At 41.3% G+C, this 26,911-nt stretch overlaps 1 protein-coding gene across 2 annotated transcripts; it reads right to left on the reverse strand.

Moving 5' to 3' along the window:
* smg1 (SMG1 nonsense mediated mRNA decay associated PI3K related kinase) lies at window positions 1-26,911 on the reverse strand. 2 transcript variants are annotated; one of them, XM_043230155.1, is made up of 62 exons: window positions 26,670-26,911; window positions 24,861-25,018; window positions 24,041-24,193; window positions 23,825-23,961; window positions 23,682-23,740; window positions 22,709-22,922; window positions 22,503-22,628; window positions 22,350-22,422; window positions 22,178-22,275; window positions 21,923-22,096; window positions 21,588-21,809; window positions 21,332-21,433; window positions 20,988-21,257; window positions 20,754-20,884; window positions 19,896-20,057; window positions 19,339-19,457; window positions 19,111-19,198; window positions 18,870-18,971; window positions 18,597-18,737; window positions 18,225-18,424; window positions 17,919-18,115; window positions 17,605-17,766; window positions 17,165-17,319; window positions 16,926-17,062; window positions 16,020-16,221; window positions 15,822-15,931; window positions 15,480-15,624; window positions 15,238-15,394; window positions 15,018-15,138; window positions 14,690-14,935; window positions 14,323-14,592; window positions 13,966-14,110; window positions 13,740-13,878; window positions 12,983-13,204; window positions 12,713-12,893; window positions 12,442-12,603; window positions 11,708-11,928; window positions 11,465-11,619; window positions 11,139-11,361; window positions 10,807-11,053; window positions 10,368-10,597; window positions 9,939-10,181; window positions 9,700-9,838; window positions 9,511-9,620; window positions 8,932-9,150; window positions 8,636-8,829; window positions 8,347-8,519; window positions 7,963-8,242; window positions 7,562-7,834; window positions 7,167-7,401; window positions 6,852-7,078; window positions 6,611-6,767; window positions 5,540-5,729; window positions 4,914-5,386; window positions 4,505-4,642; window positions 4,086-4,418; window positions 3,500-3,727; window positions 3,145-3,356; window positions 2,920-3,020; window positions 2,640-2,816; window positions 1,614-1,720; window positions 1-1,321 (listed from the first exon to the last, which is right to left on the reverse strand). In XM_043230155.1, the coding sequence occupies exons 1-62, from the start codon at window positions 26,744-26,746 to the stop codon at window positions 1,244-1,246; spliced, it is 10,920 nt and encodes a 3,639-aa protein (XP_043086090.1). In that variant the 5' UTR covers window positions 26,747-26,911; the 3' UTR covers window positions 1-1,243. The 2 variants fall into 2 exon arrangements, with proteins under 2 accessions (XP_043086090.1, XP_043086081.1); XM_043230146.1 differs by having other exon boundaries at window positions 9,939-10,187.

Genomic DNA, 26,911 nt, shown 5'->3' on the forward strand with positions numbered 1-26,911 from the left:
TCAGAACAAAAACAGCAAATGCTTTAATGAAGACTGAAGAGGTTTAATTATAGTTTTATTTGACCAACAAAGTGGAGTAAAACCATTAAGAGACAACAATTGTAACCATCACCACATCACTATTCCATTACTTATTTCTCCCACTAAAAATGTAAAACTAGGTCAAGATCAGTAAAACGCAAGCTTTAATGAGGACATGTATCAGCGACGATACACTTCCACAGGCAAGTCAAAAACAAAAGAGAGAGAAAAAAAAAGAGCAATCTAGACTAAATCCATAGCAAAGAAGGAGAGGGAGAAAGAATCTACAATACACAAACAAGATCAGAGATGCATTCTAAGAAAAAAAAAGGATTTAGAAACTGATTTGCACATCTCACCGTATTAAGCCTGGGTCATACTCAAGGATCAAATCAAAGTGACCTCAGGCCGAGCACTTGCCAACTCCAAGCACATCATTCATTGTGCCAAACATTCAGAAACACGTGACAGTGAATGTTCCCAAAGCCACTTTGCGTTTTGCCTTTGTATTGTGAAATCTGTGCAGTACATTGGTGAAGGTGTAAAGTTTTTTTTTTTTTTTTTTGCAGCGTTTCCTTTATATACTTAAGGGGAAAAGGTCTTTTTTTGTGGTCAAGAACGAACTCAAAGACCTTCTGGCTTCCAATGGAGTCCTTTGAGCCTTCTGGTCACACAGCCCTCCACACCCGCTCTAGCAGGAGACAGCTCAGCCGCAAGTCGTGCACGACCCCGAGCCATCCAAAAACAGAGGACCCCACCAAGACCGGATCGCCCCATCCCTCCACTCTCGCACAAATGTAGTCTAGAAACTCTCTAATTACCGCAGACCTTTGCCCTAAGAGTGGATAAACTGTCTCCTGCAAATTTTCCCGATGGCAAATCCTATTTGTTTTGATTGTTGACAGACGTTTATTTTGTTGTTGTTGATACAGGGGTTGGTTGGGGGGGTAGTTCAAGCCGCGTGTGCCTTGCCCCCCCCACCCCGCCTCCCCATCTTAGTGAGCTCCCCACACATCTCGGGGAGACAGATGCAGACCCATTTCGTTGTGTTAGCTGGATCGCCGAGTGTAGCTGTGCTACGGGGATCCGGTGTGGGCCCAAGGGAGGGTCTCTACACCCCCCCCTTTCCTGCATGGTGCTCTGTGGCTCCATTGCCCCAGACCCAGTTGATTTTGGTGGATATCTACCCTCGCTGGACCAAAGTGATCTACAAGGATCCCGTTCACACCCATGCTGTCCATCCCTCATACAACTGTGCCAGGTTGTCCAAGTTTGTTGCCTCTTTGATGACATAATCCACCTTGAAGAGAGAAAAATGCATGGCATTAAAAAACAAGTATACGTTTGCCGTAGCAACAGTCTTCAGAAAAAAAAAAAAAACTACAATTTTATTTAATCTCAAAGAGGTTAACATGGTGGAATAACTTGTTGGCTTCAATCAGAAGGCATATCTGGCAGCTAGATCGGAAAGTTGCTAAACACACACACACACACACACACACACACACATTTTTAAAGCATAACTGAAAGTGAAGCATTTTTAAACAATAGCAAAATTTTATTGCAGCCCATGGATATGGAGGAAAGCTCACCTGCTCAGTGACACTCATTCTCCTGTTAGGGTCCACATCTCTCCCTTCTAGTTTGGCCTTCACCCTCTTCCACACACTAACAGCGTAGGAATTCCTCTCTTGCACAGCTGAAGGAAAAACTGCTGATGAGTGATCTTAGCAAAGATTGTAATTGATGAAGCATTTCATCACGTCTCCAATAAAAGGCACCGTTTCATATTAGAAGAAGATATTGTACGGACAATAGATTGGATAAACAGAAATTTAAACGTTAAAAACTTAAACTGCCTGAACAAAAACATCAGTGAAGTGCTTTTCAGTAAAACACTTTAGAATAGGTAACACTTGTTAAAGAATAAACAAAGGATTAGTGATGTAGAATAAGGCATTAATTTGTCATTAATTACGACTAATAAAGGGATAAAAGTCTAGTAATGTGCTTGCTAATAAGCAACTAATAGGTGTAACCATAAAATAAACAGTTCTGCTTGGTCTTTATACTCTGGTTGGCAAAATTGAGCAAAACGGACAACATTATGTCTTAACACAATATTAACTTCTTACTGAACTGTTTTATAAAATCAGAATCTTTGCACTCATGTCATAATGTACTTAGCCTATTGCTTATGTGATATTGATTAACTAGGCTATATGATGTAAATTCTCAAAAACTCAAACTGGGGAATTTTTGCCACGTCTTAAATTTTAGGGACATTTTATCCATGTTCTCTAGACTCCATCATGCAATGATGGAGCTCATATTTCCTCATAACGGCTCACATTTTTCATCATTCAGTTGTACAAAATGTCAAATTACTCGATTATGTAGGTCTGAGGCTGGGCAAGTGCGTTAATTTTACACACATTATTTATTTTCCACTGTAATTAATAAAATGTTATTAACAGGTTAAATTACCAGCCTTAGTTAAAACGGCATGCATGATCAGAGTTAACTTGAACGGTGCCATATTGCTCAAACTATCGCAAATGTAAAATTTCCACATTTTTAAATCGACTGATCTAAGAGAAGACATTTGCATAACTAACCTCTCCCAGTTTTGGGATCCCGTACGGCTCTTTTGGGGCTTGGGGCCAGTCCTTTACTATTTATCATCAGAGTACTGGGGGGAGTGTCCACCGGGGTCCCAAAGTTTCGAGGAAGAGCTTTGCGCGCATTCTGAGACATGCTATCAGGCTGAGTCTTCACTCCACTGCAGCGCACTGCTATTGTAACAGACAGAGACAAAGATGCTCAAAGACCTACAGAAGAAGCAGGTGGGAGAAAAAAAAATACAAAAAAAACACCAAAGCTACATCTTAAACTTACCAGCAGCAAAGCTAGTCTGGACTGTTGAAGTGGGACTTGCACAGTCACTTCCTCTCTCAGTGACAAGAGGAGAGGCGAAGCTCACCAAGCCATTGTAGATGCTAAAAAAAAAAAAAAAAAAAAAAAAAAAAAAAAAAAAAAAAGTAGTAATATATTTTTGACTTAAAAAGACAACACGTAAGACTTGTAAGCTGTGCTCTGAATCTAGCACAAGCACTAGCTCACCTCTGGCTCTGAACCTTTAGCTCCTTCAGGGTGGCAGGGATCTCCTGCAGCAGTTCCACCTGCTCTTGGCTGCGTGGTTGGCCTGTAGCTTGAACTACTGTGAAAAGCACTATCTGCACATTATCCTGCCATGCTTTGTATTCTGACAGGAACTGACGCACACTGCCCTCGTAAGTCACTTCCTCTCCCTCCGCAAGGGCATTTTCTTCATCCTGCCAAATTGAAACACAGGTATCATTAAGAGTGCATACAGGAGACATATTTTATAACCTTTAAAACCATGTTCTGTCAGTGGTTATAGGTGGCCAACAAATCTAAACAAATCAAAACTATTCTGCATCAGAGGCTTATATACCTTTGCCATGGCACGCAGGAGGTGCTTCACATCAGCAAGTTGGCGGTTATGATTGGACAGGGTGCCTTTAATGGAGTCCACCAGCAGCTGCAGGGTTTCGGTCACTCTCTCCAGCTGCTGCTCTCTTTCCTCCTGCATGACTCTCTGACTGGACATCTCCTGGGTGAGATGATTCTGTGCATACACCAGCCACTCAGGACCACCAATTGAGAGCTCCATGACAGGACTCTGTAAAAAGACAATCCAATGCTTTTCAATTAGAAACAGATGACAGGAAACAGATTAGGGTGAATTGGTTTACCAGATTTAAAAGTAGCTAAAGTGATTTGCAGGAATGTCCCAATATTACAATTCTAGAATATTTGGACTAATATATATATATATATATATATATATATATATATATATATATATATATATATATATAAAAAAATCACTTGTCAAAAATGATAAGAATAAATGTATATAAACTAAACTATGGATAATTAAAATAATTACTACCAAAAAATACATGCAACCTTATGGATTTTTGAAGCGTTATATAGATGGTCTAATAAAAAACATTTAAAATTCCAGCAAGACTTACCAGTCTATGCAGCAGCTGAAGTTCCAAAGAGGAAACGGAGGTGCTGAATTGGGCAGCGTAGGAGCAGGTGGCCTGGCATCGTTTCACAAGTTCAAAAAGTGTTGCATCCATGTTCAAGGCTTCTGGGGTGCGGGTACGCAGACCTTCAAAGTTGAGAATGGTGCTGCAGAGAAAAGTAACCTGGTTTGCACGCTGACTCTCCTTCATCACTAAGGCACGGCGTTCTGCTATAGTGGCCTCAAAGTCCTGCAGTACTGGGGCAAGTGCAGGATTTGCGCCACCGGCCCACTTCAGCCTCTGCTCTATGCTGCCCTCTAAACTTGCCAACTTCTCCTGAAACGCAAAACCCAACATGGTTTAGATTCAAATATTTATTTTTTAACTTTGACATGTTCTCTGAAACATGCTACAACTTTTACCTGGACGCTGCCAATAGAAGCTTCGTCTTGACTGAGTTTGTAGAGCTTCTTCTTCATATTGCTCAGGATGATGGAGCGAGGCGGGGGACTGACCGTCATGGGCTGCGTCCTCGCACCGAGAATGTCCTCATGCTGCCACTGATAAGAGCAGAAGGTGAATGTCATGTTTACTGTTGCTTAGTAAAATGTCATGGATAAGTTTCAGTCTAATCCTGCTCATGTTCAGATTGGAATTTGAGTCACTGGCCAACAAAAAACCGCTTGGTTTTAAAGTGTCAGTAGCACAGAAAATTTACAAATTACAGTCAATGCATACTGGACCCGTTTTTTTTTTTACTTCACTAATGTGACCGCACCTATACAGCAATAACTGGTTACGTTTTTATGTAAAAAGAGCACCACTTCTTACCTGGAACATTGCGATGTGAAGCTGGGTCCTCTGCAGGCTGACCTTACAGGCTTCAATGCTGACTTCTAGACGTCGCACCAGGTCCAGTTTTTTCCAGGCCGTGTCGTAGGAGCTGGCCAGCACTGTAGCCCTGTTAAGCAGCAACTGGGATATGCGTCCTGCCTGCACCCCTTGCTCTACTGCTTTCTTGCACAGGTCATCCAGAGAAACCTTCCCCTCAGCGCCAAAGTCCTTGGCCTCCACCTGAGCGATGAGATCCATGCCGAGGGCACTGAGAGCGCTGCAAATGGCCAGGCCCAGAGCCTGGGTGGGGAGCCCCATTAGCATCTGCCTTACAAAATCAGCCGTGAAGGCTTTGATGGGCCGCATCATCTGGTCCTCACTCACTACAGTGGAGCCTCGGTACATGGGTTTCACTATGGGTACTGGGCCATTTGAGGGTGGAGGCTCATCAGCTGGTGTAGGACATGTTCCTGTTAGAAAAAAATGTGAAGGGTGTCTAATAAAAAACCTGATTCTGCAAAATGACAAACTACAACTGTGTGCTACTTTGTATTTCTTACTATATTCATGCGCCATTCCATAACATCCATAATATATTGAGAAACTGTCAAGTAGATGTTTACCAGATAGTGTCTGTGCAAATGATCCACACAGACGGAAAAAGTCCCGGATGGTCTGGAGTCTTTTCAGGAAGAAAATCTCCTCCAAGACCTGCCTGGTCTGCACATTATCAAAGAAATGGACTTGTGTAGCTCTGGACTCCCGGATCACATCCACCTTTCTCCAGGCAGCAGGCACATCCATAGAGTTCAGCTAGAGGGTAGAACAGGATTTATTTAGACACCACAATCTAATAAACACATCTCGGTCATATGATCAACTAGGGACAAAAACAGAAGAAAAATCTGACCACCTCCTAGTCATATGATCTTTTTTTATATTCATTATGGGTTGAGTTGTTTGTGGTCACGATTTGTTGCTTTCATGGAACACCATTCAATATGAACAATATTTTTATTATTTATAGCCACAATGTGCTTTTTACGGTTTTGACTTGCTTTTAAAAAGAACAACTTGACTACAAAGTAAAATATTTACTTTGCTCTGAACATTCTTTAATGTTCAAGCAGACATTATACCAACAAAGCAGAATTTAACAATTACTACTTGTTTTATATTTTATTTTAGAGAACAGCAGTAAACTTACACTGAAACACTAACACTAAAAATACATATGAACATGAGTTCTTCCTTTTTTTCACCTTTACTTATTTATAAATAAGAAAGACCTCTGTGCTGACAACAGCAAATTTATAAACAATTCTCATGAATTTGTCACACGACAAATTACTTTGCTGCATTAGAACGTAACTATTTGATAACATCACCGTTTAATTTTACTCAATCTTGTTGCACAGATAGTTTTTTTTTTCCTACTGTAACCCTAATAATTTTATTTGCCAAACATTTGGTGTATTTCTAATTATAACTATTGTATTGTAAAGTTAATGCATTAATCCATATGCAGTTTACTTTTTGTACATTTCTCAGACTAAAGGACAAAAATAAAACATCTATATTCATGGGGAAAAAAAATAGTACATCTAAGCTGTACAACAGACTCAGGTGGTTAAATTTTAATATTACAACTATCCAAACATTAATTACAATATTTTACAAATCAGTATTTTTACCTTGTCAATCAGAAGTCCAAAAGCAGTCTCCAGCTGTGCAAACATGCCATCAAAAGCTACCAACAACATCTGACCGGCACTCATCTTGGGTGTTTCCTGCACAGAGCTCTCCATGCTGCGTGGTTGGATCAGTTCTGAGTACTGAGCTCGCAGAACCCTGACACAAAACAAAGACAAGGTTCAGTCTATCCAAAACAATAACATTATGTACTTAGTAAATATTTAACATTGTTCATGTTACCTGGTGATATCCAGATAGTGGTCATCTGGATCCTCCTCCAGGCCCATGGCAGTGTTACGAAGGTGAGACTGCAGAACCTCCCCGAGTCCCTGCAGCGAAACCCCATCTGCACACTGATCAATAAGTGCATCCAGCTCTGCTAGCATTGCCTCCAAAGTATTTTCTCCCTTCAGCATGCAGCGCAAAGCCTCTGGGAAGATGATCTGACGAAAGTTTGTGTTGAGCTCCTTTACAGATTAATAAAAAAATAAATGAAAAATTGAGAGGGGAAAAAATAAATAAACACTGAATACCATTAAACACTGAGAACATTACCTGAAGGCAGGTGTAGACGCCATTGGCCAGGTAGACTACTTGTGAAGTCTCCGCAAGGCTGAGGATGTCCAGGTCATGAGACAGAAGCTGACACTGCTGCAACAGTTGCACAAGGCATGTGATGTTTCCGCTCATACTGCAGAGCTCTTCCAGGAACCAGGCACCATCACGGGATGTCAGCTCCACCAGCTGCTCTCCTGCACTGGCTGCAGCTCCCTCCATCACCAGGTTACGCCTGCAAAGCATAGAAACACTATTATTAAAACAATTATTGAATTGTCACTGGAAAAAAAAAAAAAAAAAAAAACTGTTTAGGCAGAGAAATGACCAGAAAATTCTGTCTGGCAACAAATGAGACGTTCACAATTCGTGTTGCTTTTTTTAAAGCCACAGACCTGGTGAGGGCACAGAGGGCAGAGACGATGATACCGGCCAGACTGAAGGACCCGAGCTCAGCATCCTCATGCAGGAAGACTTTAATGCAGCGCTCTATCTCCTGCAGCTGCTCCTCACAAATAGGCACACTAGCACCCTCTGCCTTCAGACGCTCTACCTGCCGCAGCAGCCGGGTGTTGGTTTCTGCTGCATGGTGCTGCAGCGCCATCTCGATGCTGGACAGGAACTGACATGTGGAAGAAGGGGGCTGGGGTGCAAACTGCATTTCATACCTTAAAAGAAAAGATGATTTTTATGAAGTAATTGGAAGACGTGGAAAAGTCAAAAATTTCAAAAGTGACTACAATTAATAAAAACGGATGATTTATTTTTCAGGACATGAAGTAGTAGTTGCACTTACTGGTGATAGATTGTCTGGCAGTGATCGACGGTCATGTCACACACCAGCTCCTCCATCCACTGTTTCCACGTGTGCACTCGGTGCCTGAGCAGCACTGCACGGGGGTACAGCAACGCCACGGTGGCATAGCTGTGCAGGTGCTCGAGACAGCCACGCAGCTGAGAGCGTCTTTGCTGCAACAGAGCACTCACCTCTGCCTCCAGTGCCTCACACTGGCTAATTAGATGTGCCTGGCCTGCGTTCTGCAGAAAAGATGTTGCTGGCACATAGCTGGGTGGACCTGTAGTTTAAACAGACCAAAAAGAACAAATTAGCAAGTGCTCTTTTTGCTTCTCATTAGGCTTCAGTTAATATTCTGTAAAATAAAGCCAAAATCATTTGCACCTAAATCAATAGGGCTGCTGATCTCCTGGAGGAGACTGGCAAGCTGGGTGGCTTCTAGACTGGCAAAGGCAGCTTGATATTGAGAGATGCACTGATCCAGATCTGACAACTTCCCCTGAATGGCATCCTGTACAGTTCTCTGCCTGGACTGCAACTGAGTATGCTCTGAGTATCTTGAAAGGGATAGGGAAAAAAAAAATTACTTCTGTCCAATCAGATACATTATTAAACGATCATGCAATAATTGTGACCAGATGAACGAGACTCTTTGGTGGTCTCATCTGCTGACCTGTGCTCCAGGGAGTGGATAGGATGATCTGCTCTGGTATCGGCTCCTTCCAGGAACTCCATCTCTTCCAGCAGCTTGCCCTGCACTTTCTCCACTTGTGTGAGCAACTCCTGCAGGTTTAGATACTCATCCACCGCCTCCTCCACCTGCGGCAGCACTCCAACCATCTCATCACGGTTCTTGAACCAGTTCACCTATATATAAAAAAATAAAAAAAGTTAACCAATGTCATGCAGCAATATACATTTAAGAAGCCAATGTACATTTTAGTACCAATTGCACTTAAAACTTCTCACCTTAATCTCAGCCACACGGGAGGAGAAGAGGCTACGTGTGATGTCTCGCTCCATCTCTCTCTTGCTCTGCTTGTTCTCCGCTTGCTGACCACCACCTCCATACACAGCCCCTGCAAATCCCACCTCACCCCCTGCTGTCCAGTCCACCAGAGGGTCATAGACAAATGCCTCTAAAAGAGTCAAGAGGGTCTCTCTTCCACGTCGCATTATCTGGACAACCTGAAAGGACAAAGGCACCATTCAAAATTGTATGCATGTTCTAAATGAAAATTTCCATTAGGTGTGGACAATATAACCTTAAAATTATAGCACAATATAAAAAAAATGTAATAATGATATGATATACAAAAAAATTTAAGCACAATGAAGGGCATTTTTCATTGTTCCTCTACTGTCATTGATGACCTATTTCGAAGTGTAAATCATATACCTAGAAACATGTTATCAAGCTGCTATATCACTGATATTGCAATATGACAGTTTTTTTTTTTTATCATCTAAAAATTTATACTGGCATTATCGTGGATGGTATAATATGGCACACCTCTGATTTCCAGTTATGAGTTATTCCATTCTCACCTGTTCACAGGACAGTCTAAAGATGCCCTCCACCCCTGTGACCCCCAAAGCGGTCTCAATGTTGTGTGTCATACGGAAAGGAACCTTCTCTGGTACTCTCAAGCTTTTTCCTGTTAGGATGATGAGGTATTTAAATGTCTATGCCAATGAAGTATGTTTAAACTCCTTTTCAAGTGAAAAGTCACTCACCCTTCTCAAAACAGACGTTGTAATCAATGTGAACCACCTCGCCTGTTGTCATATCAATCAGCACATTGTCAAGGTGACGGTCGCCCAATCCAATGATATATCCCACCATTGACATTACAGCAGTGGATCTGGCATAAGACTAAATGAGACACCCGAGATTGATTATTTTCAGAGCAAGGCATTTATTCTAACCCTTTGTCAAACATAGGTAAGACATGTAAAAAGGGGTTCTCTCTGACCTGAGTCACGCTCCACCACTCACTGGGGGTGGTACAGGAGCACCAGAGCTCCTTTGCTAGGAGGTTAGGGGGTGTAGCCTCCATAAGCTCTCTGAGAACATCTCTCATAACACTCAACGGCCAGTCTCGGCGCGACACATCCAAACTGAGGCCAACAGCCTTTAAAGCAGGACTGATCTTGCTGTAATAGAGCTCACTGGGCCGTGGAACCAACGGAAGATTCTGAGGTTGCTGGAAGGAATCCTGTGCCTTAATAAAAAAGGTGCAAAAAAAAAAAAAAAAAAAAAAAAAAAAAAAAAAATCAACTTTATTAATGATTTAAATTATGTAACAAATGGTCTTTGTTAACCACAAAAAAAAACAACAACTGTAAAATAATTATGTAAAAGGCCAATTTCCGAAGCGTTCTATGCTAATTTTCAGTCTCACCTTCTGGGCTTGGACCACAGCCTCACGCTGCTGCCAGCGTTTGTATAGGCCAAATAATGGAGTGGCTCCATCCACCCACTGGATGAGGCCTGATCTGGTGCCCAGAGGTGTGACAGAATAATGACGGGCGTGAAACCTTGGACTCTCCTGCTGATTCACTTTAGTGAACATGGTGTTGACGATAGACAAGAACTGCATAATCCTCTCATCCAAATGCAAGTCTTCCAATCCTAAAACAAAGATAAGTTTTACATGAGCAAATGGTATTAAATGGATTAATTCAAACAAAAATTAACTTTGTCATTTACTAAACTGCTCAATTTATGTGTGTTATTTTTTGGTGGAAATGGGCTTTAAAAAAGGGAGGCAGAAATCTGAAGTAAAGCATTTATTTTTGAATCTAGAAGGAGAGTTTGAAATGACATTTAAAACTCATTACCTTTGAAAAGATAAGGATAGTTTCTGCCATCAGAGCCTAGGAAGTAGAGCTTCTTGGGTTTGGTTTTAGTTGGCAGGATGGTGATGGTGTTGCCTACGCTCTGGATGGTGACTGCATCTGTAGCAGACACCTCCCCTGGCAGCGCCATCTCTGTGTTGGTCATGGCAGTGAGGCGGGGGCTGATCTCATCTAATCGCAGGAGGTAACTAGCCCGTTTCTGTGCCCTTTGCTGCAAGCTCAGCATGATCTGCGACAGGATGGAGTAGAATTACAAAAGGCAAAATGAACAGCATGCATATCAGCATTTCACTTATGCCCACAGCTGTCCTTACCTGTTTGAAGGGCATCCAGCTGCTGGCCGGATTGGCTGGATTAAGAGGGTTCCTCAGTCTCTCTAGAGCGTTGTGGATGGCCTCTCCGTACGTCTCCTGAAACCACGCCTCGTGAGGAGTCTCCGCCGGAGCAGCCGTGATGCTGCGTACGTGATCCAGCGCAAAAACCACAGGTTTCATTAGAGCAGAGTGCTTCTCTCTCATAATTGCCACCTTCTCATCCCTAAAACACAACAGATTGAGAATTTCAATGATTTTCCAAAAGGCATGAATCCCTTGTTAATGAAGTTTCTCCTTATATATTGATTTCCAGGGTTGTGACTTACTTGCGCAGAGTGTTGTTGTTCTGAACTCTTTTCACCTCGTCCTCCAGCTGTTGAATCCTGCGCAGAACGTGCATGTGCTGTTGCTGCAAGACCCCCAGCCAGAGCTCATCCCAGAGCAGAGTGACCCTCCTCAGCTCACCCACCAACAACTGCACCTGCACACACAAGGATACACAAAACATCTTTTAAACAATGACTTAACAAACAGACACTTACAGAACAGCAAAGCCTTTTCTGTAATACCTGCAGCACCATGGTGGGGTTGGCAGAAGAGAGCTTGTCTACAATCTTGCTGTAGCAGTCCTGCATCATGGCTTGGTCTTCGCTAGAATACATCACCATCTCTTCCCCGCGGCTGCTCTCTTGAGAAGTCGGCCCGCTGCCCGTCTCACTCTCACCTCCACAAAGAGCCTCTCCCTGCATGTTCCCAAGAAGGGTTGGCAGGGACGACGGTAGCTTGTTACCTGGCAGAGATAAAAAGAATTTTTCTTCTCCAAAAATGCTTAACATTTATATGATCACTAAACCGAGAACTGATCGGTTGTTTAATGTCTCCATCAAATCATAAAGCCAGAGCATTCTCCAGTTTTCTTCATACCAAAACTAAAGTCAATAAAAAAGGTTTTTTGCTGTGTGTTCTGTCTCTTTGGTATATTTAAGTACAATTGTTGGCCCAGATATATGATCCCAGACTGCCATTAACATAAAAACAATGTTTAGAGAAACATTTCATGCACCATGGGTCTATTGGGTTAGCAGCTGCAAACATCAAGCACCTCTAGTTTTAAGAAAAGCATCTGGCATTTTCATCTGCCTAAAAATGTTTTCAATTTCAAACTCAGTGCTATATATTAGAGATCACTGCAAAGCCATGCAATATTGAGTTCAATTTCACAGGCAAACATAATATTGAGCAGATTGTCAGTGATCTACGTCTGTGTGTGTTAAATGCCGCTCCATTTGAAAACAGCATGTACCTGCAGACTGAGCCTCTCCGCCAAGAGAGATAGATCCCACAATGGCAGGGTAGAGGATAAGGTGGGGTGAATCTTGGGCAACTCTGCACAGCAGGCTGCAGATGCTCTGACGGATGTAAGCCTCAGGGTGATTTAGTCTGGAGAATAACTGAGGGATGATACCTAAAGAAAAAAAAAACAGATATTAATATTACATGAATAGAACTAACTAACTATCTTAATGATGTGAAGAGGAAAGTGTTCATTACTGTATTGCTGTTCAAGTTTTTACCTCTCCAGGGTGCGGTGGGGGTGGATGCCAGGCCGTGTTCCAGACCCTCTCTTAATTCCCCAGCATGCTTCACAAGCAAGCGCAGCAGACGGAGGGTTGCCATGACAATGACATCATCGCTGCTCTGTTTGCTGGTCTGGTTGTTTAGGAGCAGCTTGGGGTCGTCTTCATCTATGGGCACCTGATGATCAAGACAACAAGAAATTAAGAGATGTTTTGTTTTAGAAATTTGTTTAATCACTGCATAAACATTAGGAGGAATTCTCTGACCTGCCCGGCGTTGAGTTTGAGGAAGGTGAAATATGCTCTGCAGGAGACCCGGTATAGGCTGAATATTCGGTCAACCACTCTCCTCCACACCCCGATCAGCCCATCGGTCACAGTGTCCTCCACCTCAGACAACCATGGACAAGCACTCAACAGCTGTCGGCCGATCACATCCACCATGTCATCCTCCTCATCCTCTTCATTCTGCAAGGCCATGTCCTCATCCTGCAGGAACACAATGACAAATACACAAAATGAGAACTATTTACATTGCAGATATATGAAGATCAGCATTAACCTTGACGTAGAAATCTACAAGTTTATATAGACATGGTAAAATACAATCTTTGCGATAAGTACAGTTTAAATCAATCAAATGTCACAATTTTTTTAAAGAATGTTTAAAATAGAAAATTTCAATTAGGAAGCCAGACGCCAAAGAATCATGAAAAATGTATAATTATTTCCGTAATTTGAAACACTACAGTTTTCACACTAGAATGATTTCTGAAGAATTATGTAAAAAGTGAAGACTAACAGTAACAATTACAATTTTCAAAAGATATTAAAATGTAAAAGTAAACTTTAAATGTAAACTTTTACTGTATTTCTATAAAAAAAAACACATACACCAACCCCAAACTCACAGTTTATTTAAATTAAATGCCTATGTTTTCTAGTATATCTCCATAGTTTCATAGTGTGTGGTGTAGTTTGAAAACCCCTGATCCAGACATTTACAAACTGTGAACTCCATAACCTGAATTCCTGCTGGGCGACACATGGCTTGACCCAAAATGCCAAAAATGGTTTCCTTGTCCTCATCACTGGTGCCTGCTGGGAGCAAGTCCTCTATTTCTTTCTTCTCTCCAAGGAGCAAAGGGACCCCTTCTCCTTGACTAATCGACAGACAGAAAAACAACACATCAGTATGAGCATATCACTTTCTTTGTAAACTAACACCAAGAATATTATGGTGAAAATACCTGGCATTGTCCACAACCTTCCTGCCCCATCTGTAAGCCCAGCTGGCCAGAGCAGCCCATGATTTGGCCACTTCAGGAGCCTGAGTAGTGGAGAGCTGGTACAGCTGCCCAAGCACAAAGTCTGGCTCCCCAACACCAACACTGACTGTAGACAGATGAAACAAGTCTTCATGATGATTACAAAGAAACAAAGACAACATCAAAGTCTGTTTTATTGTCAGTTGTGCCATGTGTACAGTATCAAATCAAACAAACACTAACACACATGACACTATAGAATGCAATGCTTTCATTATATATGTATTCAACCATTATGACACAAAATAGCATGGTTTAACACACTGGCATGAAGCTTACCTGTAGTCTCTGTCGTAATATGTGGCATTCCCTGATCTTCCAGTGGCAGCTCCAATAGGCCAGAGATGTTTTTGGAAAGAGCTGAGAGGCTGGTAGAACCAGAGTTCTTCTTCACCACCATTTTGAGTTGTGGAGTGAGATCTTTCCAGTCGGCCAAAAGCCATTTGCACAGAGTAAGCACAGAGCGGCAGGCTGCACGCTCACACTTTCCAGAGTGACAGTACGACAGTGCACAGGAGCTCAGCATTTCCATAGCAGATACAGACTGCCCTAAAACGCAGAGAGGGGTGCTTAGACATGCACACAGCAATACATCAAGACCAAGTAAACTGGCCCAAATTAGACTGAAACGTTTAAAAGTACCTACCAGCAGCAAACAGAACTTTTGCCTTCTCAATCTCCAGCTCTGGTCCCCACTTCTCCCCAACAGTGCCCTCTAGTGACAGTTGCCTGAAGCATTGCACCAAGTCCTGACCTTCAGAGGCGTTCACCGATGGCTTGTTGCACAGACTCAGCAGACGCGTGGCCAGGGCAATATTTCCTTGCTTACGAGCAAATTTCACAGCAGTCAGACAAAGCTCCATCAGATGAGACTCCACTGGAGAAGACGATCCTGGATGAATCATCGCAACATCAACAGAGACGCCACATCACATTCATTAGCCATACTTACACGTAAGAGACAGAGACATTACCTTTGAGCTTTTGGAAGAGCTGCCGCTGGAAAGTGGTGTATCGGAGCGCATGTAGCCATGGCTGAACATCCTGCTGCTTGCAGGTGGTCAAAGCTTCACTGAAGAGCGGAATTAAGCAGTCCTATATGGAGAAAACCAAAAGAACAGGGATTTTTTTTAAAGAAAAAGACAGATGATAAATGTATTTGCATGCTCTTAGGGTTGATATGCTGGCTCAAACCTCTGGGTGCTGGTTGCAGAGCGAATTCTCTAGAGAGTTGGCACAGTGCAGTTGCAGAGTGCTGAGGGTTGGCAAGGAGTCAGACAACGTGAGAGTGGAGAGACGCAGGGGACCCAGAGAGATGCGACCCGTTTGTTTCAGGTACTTTACCAGGGTGCTGAAGATGAAAGCCCAAATGTAGACTCGACATCAATGCATACACAGCTTATTGAAAATTGACACTGTTCAGACTATTTACTCACTCAGATGATGCAAGAACCTTCTGTTCCTGTTCGTGATTGGTCGCAGTGATGGCACCAACAGCACTTCTAAGGAGCTGTACTTCAATGGCCTTCTGGAGCTCTGATGGATCTGGGCTCAACACAGCAGGAAGAAGCCTCTTCAGGTCTGTCAACAAACAAACATTCAACACCACATGGCTAATCAGTGAAGCTGTTCATAGAAAAGTATTTCACTTGTTCTGACAATTATAAAATAAATGATTCTGTAATAATTCTGTTTGTCGTCATGTCTTTTTCAGGCCTGACAAAAAAAACCCCTACTAATTGGTTTTCTATGGCTGTAGATAGTATGGGCTATAATACCAATCTTGTCTTTTGTTGTAGAGTTAAGAAGGCCATAATCCTCCCCAGGGAGCAAGTCCAACTGCGCACGGCACTCTGTGAAATCCCCCTCCTCAAACCTGCTCAGAGCCCTGAAAAAAAAAACAGATCAAAACACAATTATTGCAATGAAATCCTTACATTCCTAGAGTTAGAGTCAAGAGTTCTGCTGCTACACACCTGATGTAGTTCAAGTCTGTCTTGAGGTTGACACTGGAACTGCTGCTGTTCTTCTTGAGGTTCATCATGCTGGCCTGCCACTCCTGCACAGACTCCCAGTCGCTCAGAGCCACATAACACTCACAGGCCTTGTTAGCCAGGAAGTTGAGCACTTCTGGAGAACACTCACTGGACTTCAACAACACCGTTTTCCTTCCATCTCCTATTAAAACAGCCACAACTTAAAAACACTAAACAAGACAATATTGAGGAAAAAATAAAATAATAATAATAAAATCTGATATAATTAAAAGCTAGGGATGTAAATCCTTTGGAATCTCACAATTTGATTTCAGATTCAATATGATAAAACTACTAGGTACAAACTTGGTACGATTTTGCATTGCATGTTTCATTTCTAGAGGATAGTGACTAGTGATTTATTTGTGATAAGATTTGTTTCATGTTTTGTCCATTCTTACATCTCCACAAATTTAATCTGAATAAGTTATTAAACTGAACAAGTATCAACAAAAGCCATCTTTGCACTGCAGAGGTGGAATAAAAGACACTGCAACTTCATAAATACTGATATGCAAGTAATGTTTTAAAAATAAATACTGAATACAAGATTACATTTATCAAACTGACACTCAAGAGATAAACTGCCACTAGGTATTGGCAAGTTCTCTTCATTCAGAATTAACAATGAAAGCAAGTCACTATTGTATTTATGAATGAGTAATTGAATCACTCACTCATAATTAAAAACCTGATTCGGTCAGTAATAAAACATCACTGTATGTTGCTCTGCAATGCACAGCGGATCAATTTGATTCAAAAAGATATCTGAAGTAAGATTTATGATTTATCCTGCATTTCATTTCTCATGCGAGACATTTAGTGTAAATTTTGTAAAGTCCTCACCACTGCTGGTGTGTCTTGGGCTGGAGGTGTTGGAGCCAGTGAGTTTTAACAGGGAGCGATCAAAGCCTTTAATGGAGCAGTCCATCCCTGTGACGGCACACAGCTGCTCTTGGTACTCTAACGCCGCCTTCTCAAACCTTGGGAACAATGCAGCATCAACATTTCATGAGAACAGAGTGACTAGACAAATTTGCACAGTGTAAAGTAGGTTAATTATTTTCAGAACACAAAACACTTACTTTCCCTCAGCCTGCAGTGCCACCGATCCCAGCCAGCCCAGGCTCTTGCCAGTGTTGGCCAGACTCCAGGCTGCCAGACCTTGTATGGCTTCAGGGCATCGCAGCTCACACAACGCCTCCACTAACATGGTGATTGGCACCTCCATTTCTGGCCCCTACAGGGCAAAGCATGGAGCAAAAGCAATGAAACAAGGCTATTAAATATTAAAGTCCTAATAGTGTAGATCTAGTGCTTTACAATAACTGAAATCTCAAAAAAGGAAGATAATGGAGAAATAGTTAAACTTTCAACTTATTTCAGTCATCATTTAATGTAATGTAAGAATTAAATGCGTCAATGAAACTGAAACATTTAGAATCAAATGTATTTCTGCTTAATGCATAATTTTCACTAAACTATTTGTTTGAGCCTTTTCTGAACAACACCGTTTCAATCTTACCTGTGCACTGCTGTTCTTGATCTCAGTGAGCAGGTCAAAGCCATGACGGACTGTGACTGCTGGCTGACCTGAGAGAAGGCCTACCCTCATCAATGCCAAACGAATTCTGGTTAGCCAGTCCTGGCACGTTTGCCTGTTTGTGTAGAAAAATGTTCTGATGCCCTAAATAAAAGCGCAAAGAAGAATTAAAATAAAGCCAAAGATAAAAACATGGAATTTCAAATGGTAACCACATTAAAAGTTCTTTAAAAGGATAAAGCTAGCATTCCATCGTGATAACGTGAAGGCTAGTTGTGTATATACAGAGGACAGACCTTGGGTGGTGCAGTGAGAGCGCTAGCACAGCCTTCATAAGCATTGTACATAAGTTTCTCCAGGTTTTCAAGGAACTGCAAAAGCAGAGCCAGGCGGAGCTGATTAGTGTGGTGACCCTCATCACTCTCTCCTCCACTCCACTGGCTCAATTCCTGCTCTGTGTTCAGACTGTGAGCCGCCAGGCTGCGAATCATACCTACACCAGCACAGAGACAAAAAGAGAGATTAAAGAGTGTCAAAACGTCAATCAAGCATACTATTCCTTTAACAAACTTTTTATCAAACTAAATGGATAACTCACTAACCCTCTATAGTCTGGAAAGTATCCTGGGCTCGTCCCAGAGGGGTTCGGAGTTTAGAAAGAACGGTGAACTGAGCAGCCTCCCAAACTGCCCACTGCCACAGCACTGCCTCAGTCTTCAGCAGAGCACGGGGCACTATGGCAGAGTCTTTCTTCTCCAACCTCTGACAGCTGTGGTACAGCCGCTCCAACCAGGGCTCCTTACTGTGCATGAAACAATGAAAAATAAAAAAAACTCCAGAGACAAACCTTACAATCTGCTTTAATTTTAGCTGTAGATTTTCGACAGTACAAGATTTTATCAAATAAGATTCAAATGAACAAAGAGGTCCATGTGTTCTCACCAAGGTGAGAATAAAGGAAAGAACCTACTCACCCTCCACGATGGACAGTTCCATATAGAATAAACCCAATGAGGTCAGAGAAGTCCTGTGGGTGGAATGTATTGCTAGGCACTTTGCTCATGTGTCGACGGATGGCCAGAGAAATCTCCTTAATCTCAGAGTGACTACGAGCACTGCTAGGAGACAAGCCGACAATTACCATCACATCAACTACAGCTTGAGGTAAAACTACAAGGTAGGTTTTATTGCTCCCTTCTGGTTTCTACTGTGTAAATTCAAGACAGGTGAAAAGGAGTCTTGCAAACCTCAATGCAACGTGCATGGGAACAGATCTTAGCAATTTCCCAAAGGCCTGCCGGACTCGGACTGCTGAGTGGACCAGCTGAACTCGGCACACATCCACGCACCTGCACAGAGAAAGCAGACAGAATCAGTGCTGATCAAACAAGATGTTTTTTTTTTACCTTCGCCCTCAAGAGCAGGAGGAAGAATAATGAATGTTCTTGCAGGAAGACAGCACCTAACAAGCAGAGGATGTGTGATTACCTCTGGAGAAGCTCTGTGGTCAAGGAAGATGACACAACCTGAAGACTGTTACATGCCTGCAAACATATGGTGGGGTCTTCATTCAAGGCTGCATAGAGGAAAACCAACAGGTTAAAAATCCATTCACTTGGTCACCAATTTATTATTCTAAACCATTATTTGTAGATCTGTCTTTATAACACTATTTCACCTCAAGTAAAACTCCAAAAATAAGTTATATTAACTCACAATTTGCCAGTAAGCCTTTGCAGAATTTGATGAAAGATGGGAGTGAAAACAGAGGGGAGTAGGTTTCAGATTTTTTCATCATCAGAGACACCTCTAATGACCAGGTGAGTAACAGCCGCCTAAAGACAAAAATAAGACAACATAAAATGTCAATCAAAGGGAATTGCTGACAGTGGAGGCTGGGACCATACTCAATTAAAAATCTGATTTAAAGTTTAGGATTAAAGCGGGGAGGGTTAGTGTTAGTCTAGAAGGTTAATGTTAAATGAGATTTATGTTAATTGTCCAATGTAAAGATTCTCAAATTAACTTACTTTAAACTTATGGTTTGAAATATTAAACACTTCTGTTTAGCATATTTGGATCCCACTGCATTTTCCCTTATTTCCTAAAATTCTCAACTAAATACTGAATTGTTGTCATATGCAAACAAGGAATTAAAAAGATGCAATTAAATCTGTCACTGTTTAAGCGATTTTAGCAGCTGAAAGAGCAAGTTGTTTAGATTAATTAATCACAACAGGCTTCATTATAGACAGGCAGTGTGAGCTCTGTACCTCGCCTCAGGGTTGAGATGATCCTTGCTGAGCAGCATACCCAGCAAATTAAGCAGCGTGCTGAAATGCCTTTTGGTTGCCGTGGTAACTGTGCTGATGACAGCGCCATCGAAAAGGGAGGGAGACGAAGAGCTCAGGCTGCTTGAGATAAAGTGATCATGTCTTGAGAGAAAGAAAGAGAGAAGGGCAGCAGTCTATCAGTTATCACGCCAGGAGAGAGAGGTTCAAACCAAGTGAACGACAGTGTTTTTTGACAGTTTTATGTACACTGCAGAAAAAAAAAAACTATGACAAAACCCATATAGCACTACATATTTAATGAATCCACACTGCTACTTGTTAAACACTTCACCATTATTTTGCATTTCTCACACTATTCATCCAATACATTTGTGATTTTAATAAATGTTTAATTCAGACAAATGTACTAGTTTTTACAGACAGTAATTCAGCAATATTGTGAAACACTACAATTTTAGAAACATTATTTTTCTATTTCAATACAATATATTTTTCTAAAGTGTAATTTGATATGCTTAAATATTCCTTTAAAAATTCATACATGATTTAAAAAATAAAACTTATCACTGTCAAAAATGTTTCTATAAGTGTACACACACACACACACACACACACACACACACACACACACACACACACACACACACACACACACACACACACACACTTGTGGAAGCAGTGATGCTTTAAGAATTATTTGATGAACAAACTTCAGAAGTACAGAAATTTAAATTAACAGGTGTATAAAAATATATCACATAATAATATATTGACCAGAAACCCTGTGGAAACCCTGAAGCATCATTCAGGTAAGTAAAGGTTTTGTTGCTCTGTTACCTGGTGCAGTGAGAATAGAGGGTGTAGAGCACTGCATACTGGACAGCAGGGTGATGAACTGCCAAATCAGAGTGAACTACAACCAGATTCTGACTGAGCAGGGCAAAAACAGTAGGGGACAGAGCCCACATCTGCAACACAGAAAACAAATAAGCATTATTACTGTCTTTTACACAATTTATTGTATTACTGCAAAAAATACTTTTGCAGAGCCAAGTATGGACCCGAACTGACCCCAATGAGGGAGTTCTTGGTGTTGCCAATGGTGGTGAGAGCACTGAGGTTGAAGATAAGTATAAACTCTGCTCTCTCTGGGCTGAACTGCTGCTGACTAAAGGCAGGATGTTGTATGTTAAGACAGGCAGCAGGCAAACCCAGAGGACTGAGCAAACTGTTCAGCGCACAACCCATCTCGCCCAAGACCAGTTTATAAGCTGCCTCCAGAGTAGGGATGTTCTTTAGGCTCAGCACAGCATGATACACTCCATGAGCAGCTGCCATCACCTGTTAAGGGAAGAAAAAAAAAAAGTGATCAAAGTGTTAACTCATAGCTGTTACGCTGAGGTTACTGATCATACCTCTCTTTCTCTGTGAAAACGCAGCTCCAAGAGTTGTGATTTCGGCGCCAGCAATTTCTCCACAAAAACAGCAGGGATATTGGTGTTTATCTGATCAACAATCTACAAATCACACACACACAAAAAAAGATGAATAAATGTGTGAAAAAATACTTCAAAGACAAAAGCAATAGTAACGAGGCCTACTACATTTTCAGAAATCCCACAAATTGAACTCGAGTCTGTCGATTATTGGATTAATCAAGTCAAGTCCTACCAGCGTAAGCAGCGTAAGGACGGACATGCTGTATTCTGGTCCGCAGCACTGGCAGCTTTCCAGCTGGTCTAGGCCATAAGAGATTACGGCATCAATCAGCTGGTTGCCCAAGTCTGTGCTCACTAGCAGGACACACACACACTCATTTCCTGCTGTCAGCACTGCCTCCGAGAAGAACACCTGCTTGGCTGTGGTGACACAGGCTAAAACACGGTTCAAAACCTGCAAGCAAGAAAACGCAAACAATTTAAGTCAAATCGGTAAAGGATCATATTTTTTGCATCCATTTTATTGCAATAAACAGGTATTTGAGGCTAAGCGTGTTGGATACTAACATCGGTAACATATGCTTCTGTGATTGGAGGTCCTCTGATAGGGTTAAATCGTTCTCCGATGCTGTGTACAACTGTGCTAAAAACTCTCAACAGGGCTGCCAGTTTTGGCAGGGATACTGTGGGAGGGGGAATGTCCTCGTCTCCCGATTCCCCAGATACAACATGACTCAAATCCTATAAAGTAAAGAGCATTAGAACATCAGAAATCCCTTATCAAATACACTCCAAAATTAAAATTAAAGCCATTCACATTACCTCAGCATACGCCTCCATATCTTCCAAAAACTGACCCAATAATGTAGTTGAAAAGGCCAAATCTGCGACCCAAAACTGCTCCAGACTCTGTAACCAGCCTAGAAACATATTGAGACAGGTTAGACAGGTTATTTCCCAAAAAAGGGAAATGAAACTAAATAAAACATCTTACCAGACACTTGTTGAGTAAGAGACTGTTTCTGTGTGTGGTCTATATGCCAACCTACTAAGATATCCACTGTGTCCTGAAAAACAAAAGCAGCAGTTCATTCATACGTTCTTTCCTTTCAGATTTCCAGATTTGGAGACTGCTTGCGCTGCTTACTCTGAAGTTGGTGCTGAATATGTGTGGATAACACCGGGCCACCAGTAAAATACATTTTACACTTTGGCACAATAGCTCTGGTGTGTCCAAGTTCTCCAAGATAGACTGAAGGCTGCTCATCACCAACTGAATGACAAAACAGTAAAATATTTCAGCCACAGAAAGAGATCATACAGAAAGACTTAGCAATGGAGCTGAATAAATACCTGCATTACAGATGAAAAAGCCTTCTTCTCCCCTGCCGTTTCAAGTGCCTTGTGCACTGCCACCAGGTACAGAAGCTTCACCTCATCCTTTGTGGACACACTGAACTTGAGAAACATCCACTTGAAGATCCGCTCGGCTTCGTAACTGAGGGAGGCACAAAGCAATCCCAGACAACATGCGGCCTCCTGCCTGAGCTCCTGCAGAAGCTTACTACTGTAAGGCCAAAAAAAAAAAAAAAAATGCCATTAGGTACTGTACACTATTTTACACATTGTAAAGCTACTTAACATACATATAAACAAATAGATAGATATTAAATATTGAAGTTCAAATTAGGCCAGATGATCACTGCACAATTATCAAGGCCTAAATAATCCAGGATAACAACGGCCCTGACCCAAATGGTGCACTTGTGCTCATAACTTTGTAGCCACCACGAGCCCTCGCTGAGCTTCAAAATAGACTTCTAGCTGATAATTATTACATAGCATTATGTCTCTCTTATGTCTATACCTGAAGGAGGACTGTCCCATATGGCAACTTTGCAATGTATTACTGTAATATTTATTGAAACAAAAAGGTCATATTCAATTCCATATTTAACTTTGTGTATTATGCGTTCTCCTTTTTTAGGCCAATGAATCGCATTCAAAATAAAACGAAGGGAGATATTGTAAACATAACTCTACAAAAGCACAAAAAACCAGCTCAGTGTTGATTGGCATATCCTGTGGAGTGGGCTTTCTAACACCCAGTCTTTATACATAAATTTCCAAAAATTCCCCTTCTAACGGAATAATTTCCCCCCCAGATACGATAAAATGTGATAATAGCAGGTTAAATTGTTTATTATTACTAGAGCTCAGTGAGATGTTCATAACACTTTATGAACAATGAAGCGCTAAATATACCCTCAATGGAGTGAATTCTGATAACCCCCTATTGTGTTAAAAATAGGTTGTGCAGTCATACCTCTCATTTAAAATGTCATTCAGGGTGCTCAAAATGGAATCCAACTGTTTCACTAGGACCTGTAATGTAAGAATACAAACACCACATTTAAAAGTTTAACTCTATCGACACATAAAAATCCATGTGAGCATGTCAGACCGTACCACTTTATTTTCAGAGTGCACAATGAACTCCCTCATTTGTTTCATAGTGGCCAGTCTGCGTTCCCGATCATCTTCCCGTGATGCTCTCCGCAGAAGATTGGCCAGACGAGACTCCTCAGAGTGTGCCAACGGTCGGTCTGGGACATAAAAGAGAAAGTGATGCTAGTAAATAAATTAATTCAGCAGCCCCACTTAAGCACTGAAAGGTGAATGTACCCTGTGATTTCCTCATGTCCTTTGTAGCTAAAGCACGGTTTCCATGCTGAAAAGTGGTTATATCAGTAGTCACATCATTGATTCTCAACTCTTGCCCCAGCGACTTCCAACCATAAGTATTTTCAGAGAGGCCTCCATCAGCGTCATATCCACCTAGAAAACAAGAATACTTTCAGTTCCCTTCTCTAAAGGAATAACAATTACAATCTATAATTCCTGAAAAAATGCCACAAGAAGCGCCTAAAGTAGTCTCTACTTCTATAAGCAAGGCAAAAAGAAATACAGGTGGTAATCTAGATGTAACTATTGTTTGCTATCTTAAATTTCTCTATTTGAAATAAAGCAAATAAGCAACAGAAAAATAAAATAAACATAAATGGGGATTAATTCGCACAGGGAATCTCTGGGACCTTCCAAAAAAACAAAACAAAACAAAACCCTTGCTGATGTTACTTTCTCTTTCTGTTTCTATAAACAAAAGCCTTAACCAAGGTGACACACAAGAGGAATCAAATAATTGTCAAACCCTTAAATACCAAACAAGTAGAATGACACATGGTATAGATGTCAAAAAACCACAATGAAGGTAAAAATCTATATCTCTATATATAGATATCTATCTATCTATCTATCTATCTATCTATCTCTCTCTCTATATATATATTATATATATCTATCTCTATATATATATATATATATATATATATATATATATATATATATATATAGAGAGAGAGAGAGAGAGAGAGAGAGATAAAAACACTGATATAATCCAATTGATTAAAGTTAGGTTAAACTAAGGGCCAGATGAAGCACACACCTCCTTCTTCGAGTATGTCTGTGGCAGTGAAGGCGTCATTGTGCAGTTGTGGGGTGCCAGGTTGGTCAGACGGTAGGATGTCAAAAAGAACTTCTGAACCACGGTCTCTAGAGACACTGCTCTTCACACCGTCCTGGCTGGCTGACAGACTTTCACCTCTGAAAAACATTTGATACACCATCAGTGGCTACAGCAACTTAACTGTCCATGTTCGCAGTGATGTCTGCATGCTAAAGCATGACTAGAGGTGACCCCTTTATTGTGCAACTGGACAAAAAGGGGTTGATATTTACTCTGAAGACATCATATAAAACAGCAAATATAAAGTCAGTATCAGTAAGATTTTGAAATGTTTTTGAAAGAAGTCCATTCTGCTTAGAAATACAGTAAAAAAAATAGATCAGTTGATACGCTGATAAGACCAATGATCTCAGATATGATATCAACTTTTTTTTGTTGGCCAATTTGGAATCAGACATCAATTCTCATTCAGTTTTATTGTGTTGGGAAAAAGGGCTAAGATATTCTTCAAAAATCTTTGCATACTAATGAAGAAAGCAAGTCAAAGGTTTGGAACATGTGGACTGACTAAATGAGACCATTTAAACGTCCTTTGAGTGAACTATAACTTTAATCTTCCCATAAAAAAAAAACATTCTGAATTCCAATAGTTCACATTAATATAAAGTTGATAATTTACATAATCTGTAAAACATTAATATAACTTTTCTAACATGGCATTACGTATTAGTACTCACAATTTGAACCATTAAATCGACAAAGGTACACAATTATAAGCACAATTCATAAATCTTCCCTAGCTATTCATAAAAAATGCATCTGCATCCGGGACTTATGGACAAGAGCCGTCATTTGACAGTCCAGCTGAGATTTCATTTTTCCACATGGTTTCAAATAATACAACTCATCTGAAAACTGTGAATGATCATCCTCAAATACATCAAGTAGTTAGTTCAAAGTTACTGAATGGACATTGACTATTTGATTAGGAGTCTATATTAAATTCAAACAATTAACCAGTCTTGACTCTCGGAAGTTCAATGTACTCGCTGCCAATTCCTACGCTTTCCAGACAAACACTGACACACTCGGCTGACTTTGACATGCGGTCCAAGCTTCACCTGGCTTGCCCAGTTTAAACTACGAAAACTTCCAAATTAAAGCGGTTTAAACTTACAAATATTACATTCAATTGTATGTTTTGAAACTACACAAAGTGACATGCTTGTTTTGAGCTTTACAGGAGGAGTTCAAATAACATTAAATCAGTATGAAACGAATATTATGCCGTATGTCTGCAATACACATACATATTTATCGCAAACCCTTATGCAGCTTGTGGCTAAGCGTGTCAGACCACACGCGTGTTCCCCTCACAAACAACGAATGAACGCCACGAAACATCCTCGTGTTTGTCAAAAGACACAAATCCCTGCCGTTACACTCACATTTTCAATCAGTCTACAAACCAAAGCTAGCGAACAAGCACAAACACGACAAAAAAAAACACTAGCGTTCGCCGATTGTTTGCGAGTTAGCTTACGTTAACGTCTGCTAACCAGCCTGAAAAAATGAACATGCGCGCGTGACACTTGTCGGTTTAACTATTCCCAAAGACCAGAGCTCGACCCGATTATCGTGAGACGTGGTTCGAGATGAATGATTAAAAAGGTCTCCTCGTGTGGATATAGACCGCTGCTGTGTTTCATAAAGAGGCGAAAAAGACCGAGGCCTCGCTGAAGCCTCGGTCTGTAGTGCGAGCGCTGGGCCGCGTGGTGCGCTACTGACCTGGGCTGCCAGTCATTCCAGTTTCGCTGCAGTTTGTGGGCGCTGCTCAGCCGAGACCCGAGGGCTTTGCGGCTCATTACCTTCGCGAAGACAGCATGACCCGTCTAACACGGGAGGAGTCCGCAAACAAACCCTACTTTCACCGTTCAGTTTATATCCATGCACAGGTTTGAAATGCACTGAGTGTGTTTGAAACTGAGAGGCAGCGGCCTGACCCTCCCATCTATTTCTCTACTCTTTCC

This window comes from Puntigrus tetrazona, chromosome 3, assembly GCF_018831695.1.
Source record: "Puntigrus tetrazona isolate hp1 chromosome 3, ASM1883169v1, whole genome shotgun sequence".
NCBI classification, from domain to species: Eukaryota; Metazoa; Chordata; class Actinopteri; order Cypriniformes; family Cyprinidae; genus Puntigrus; species Puntigrus tetrazona.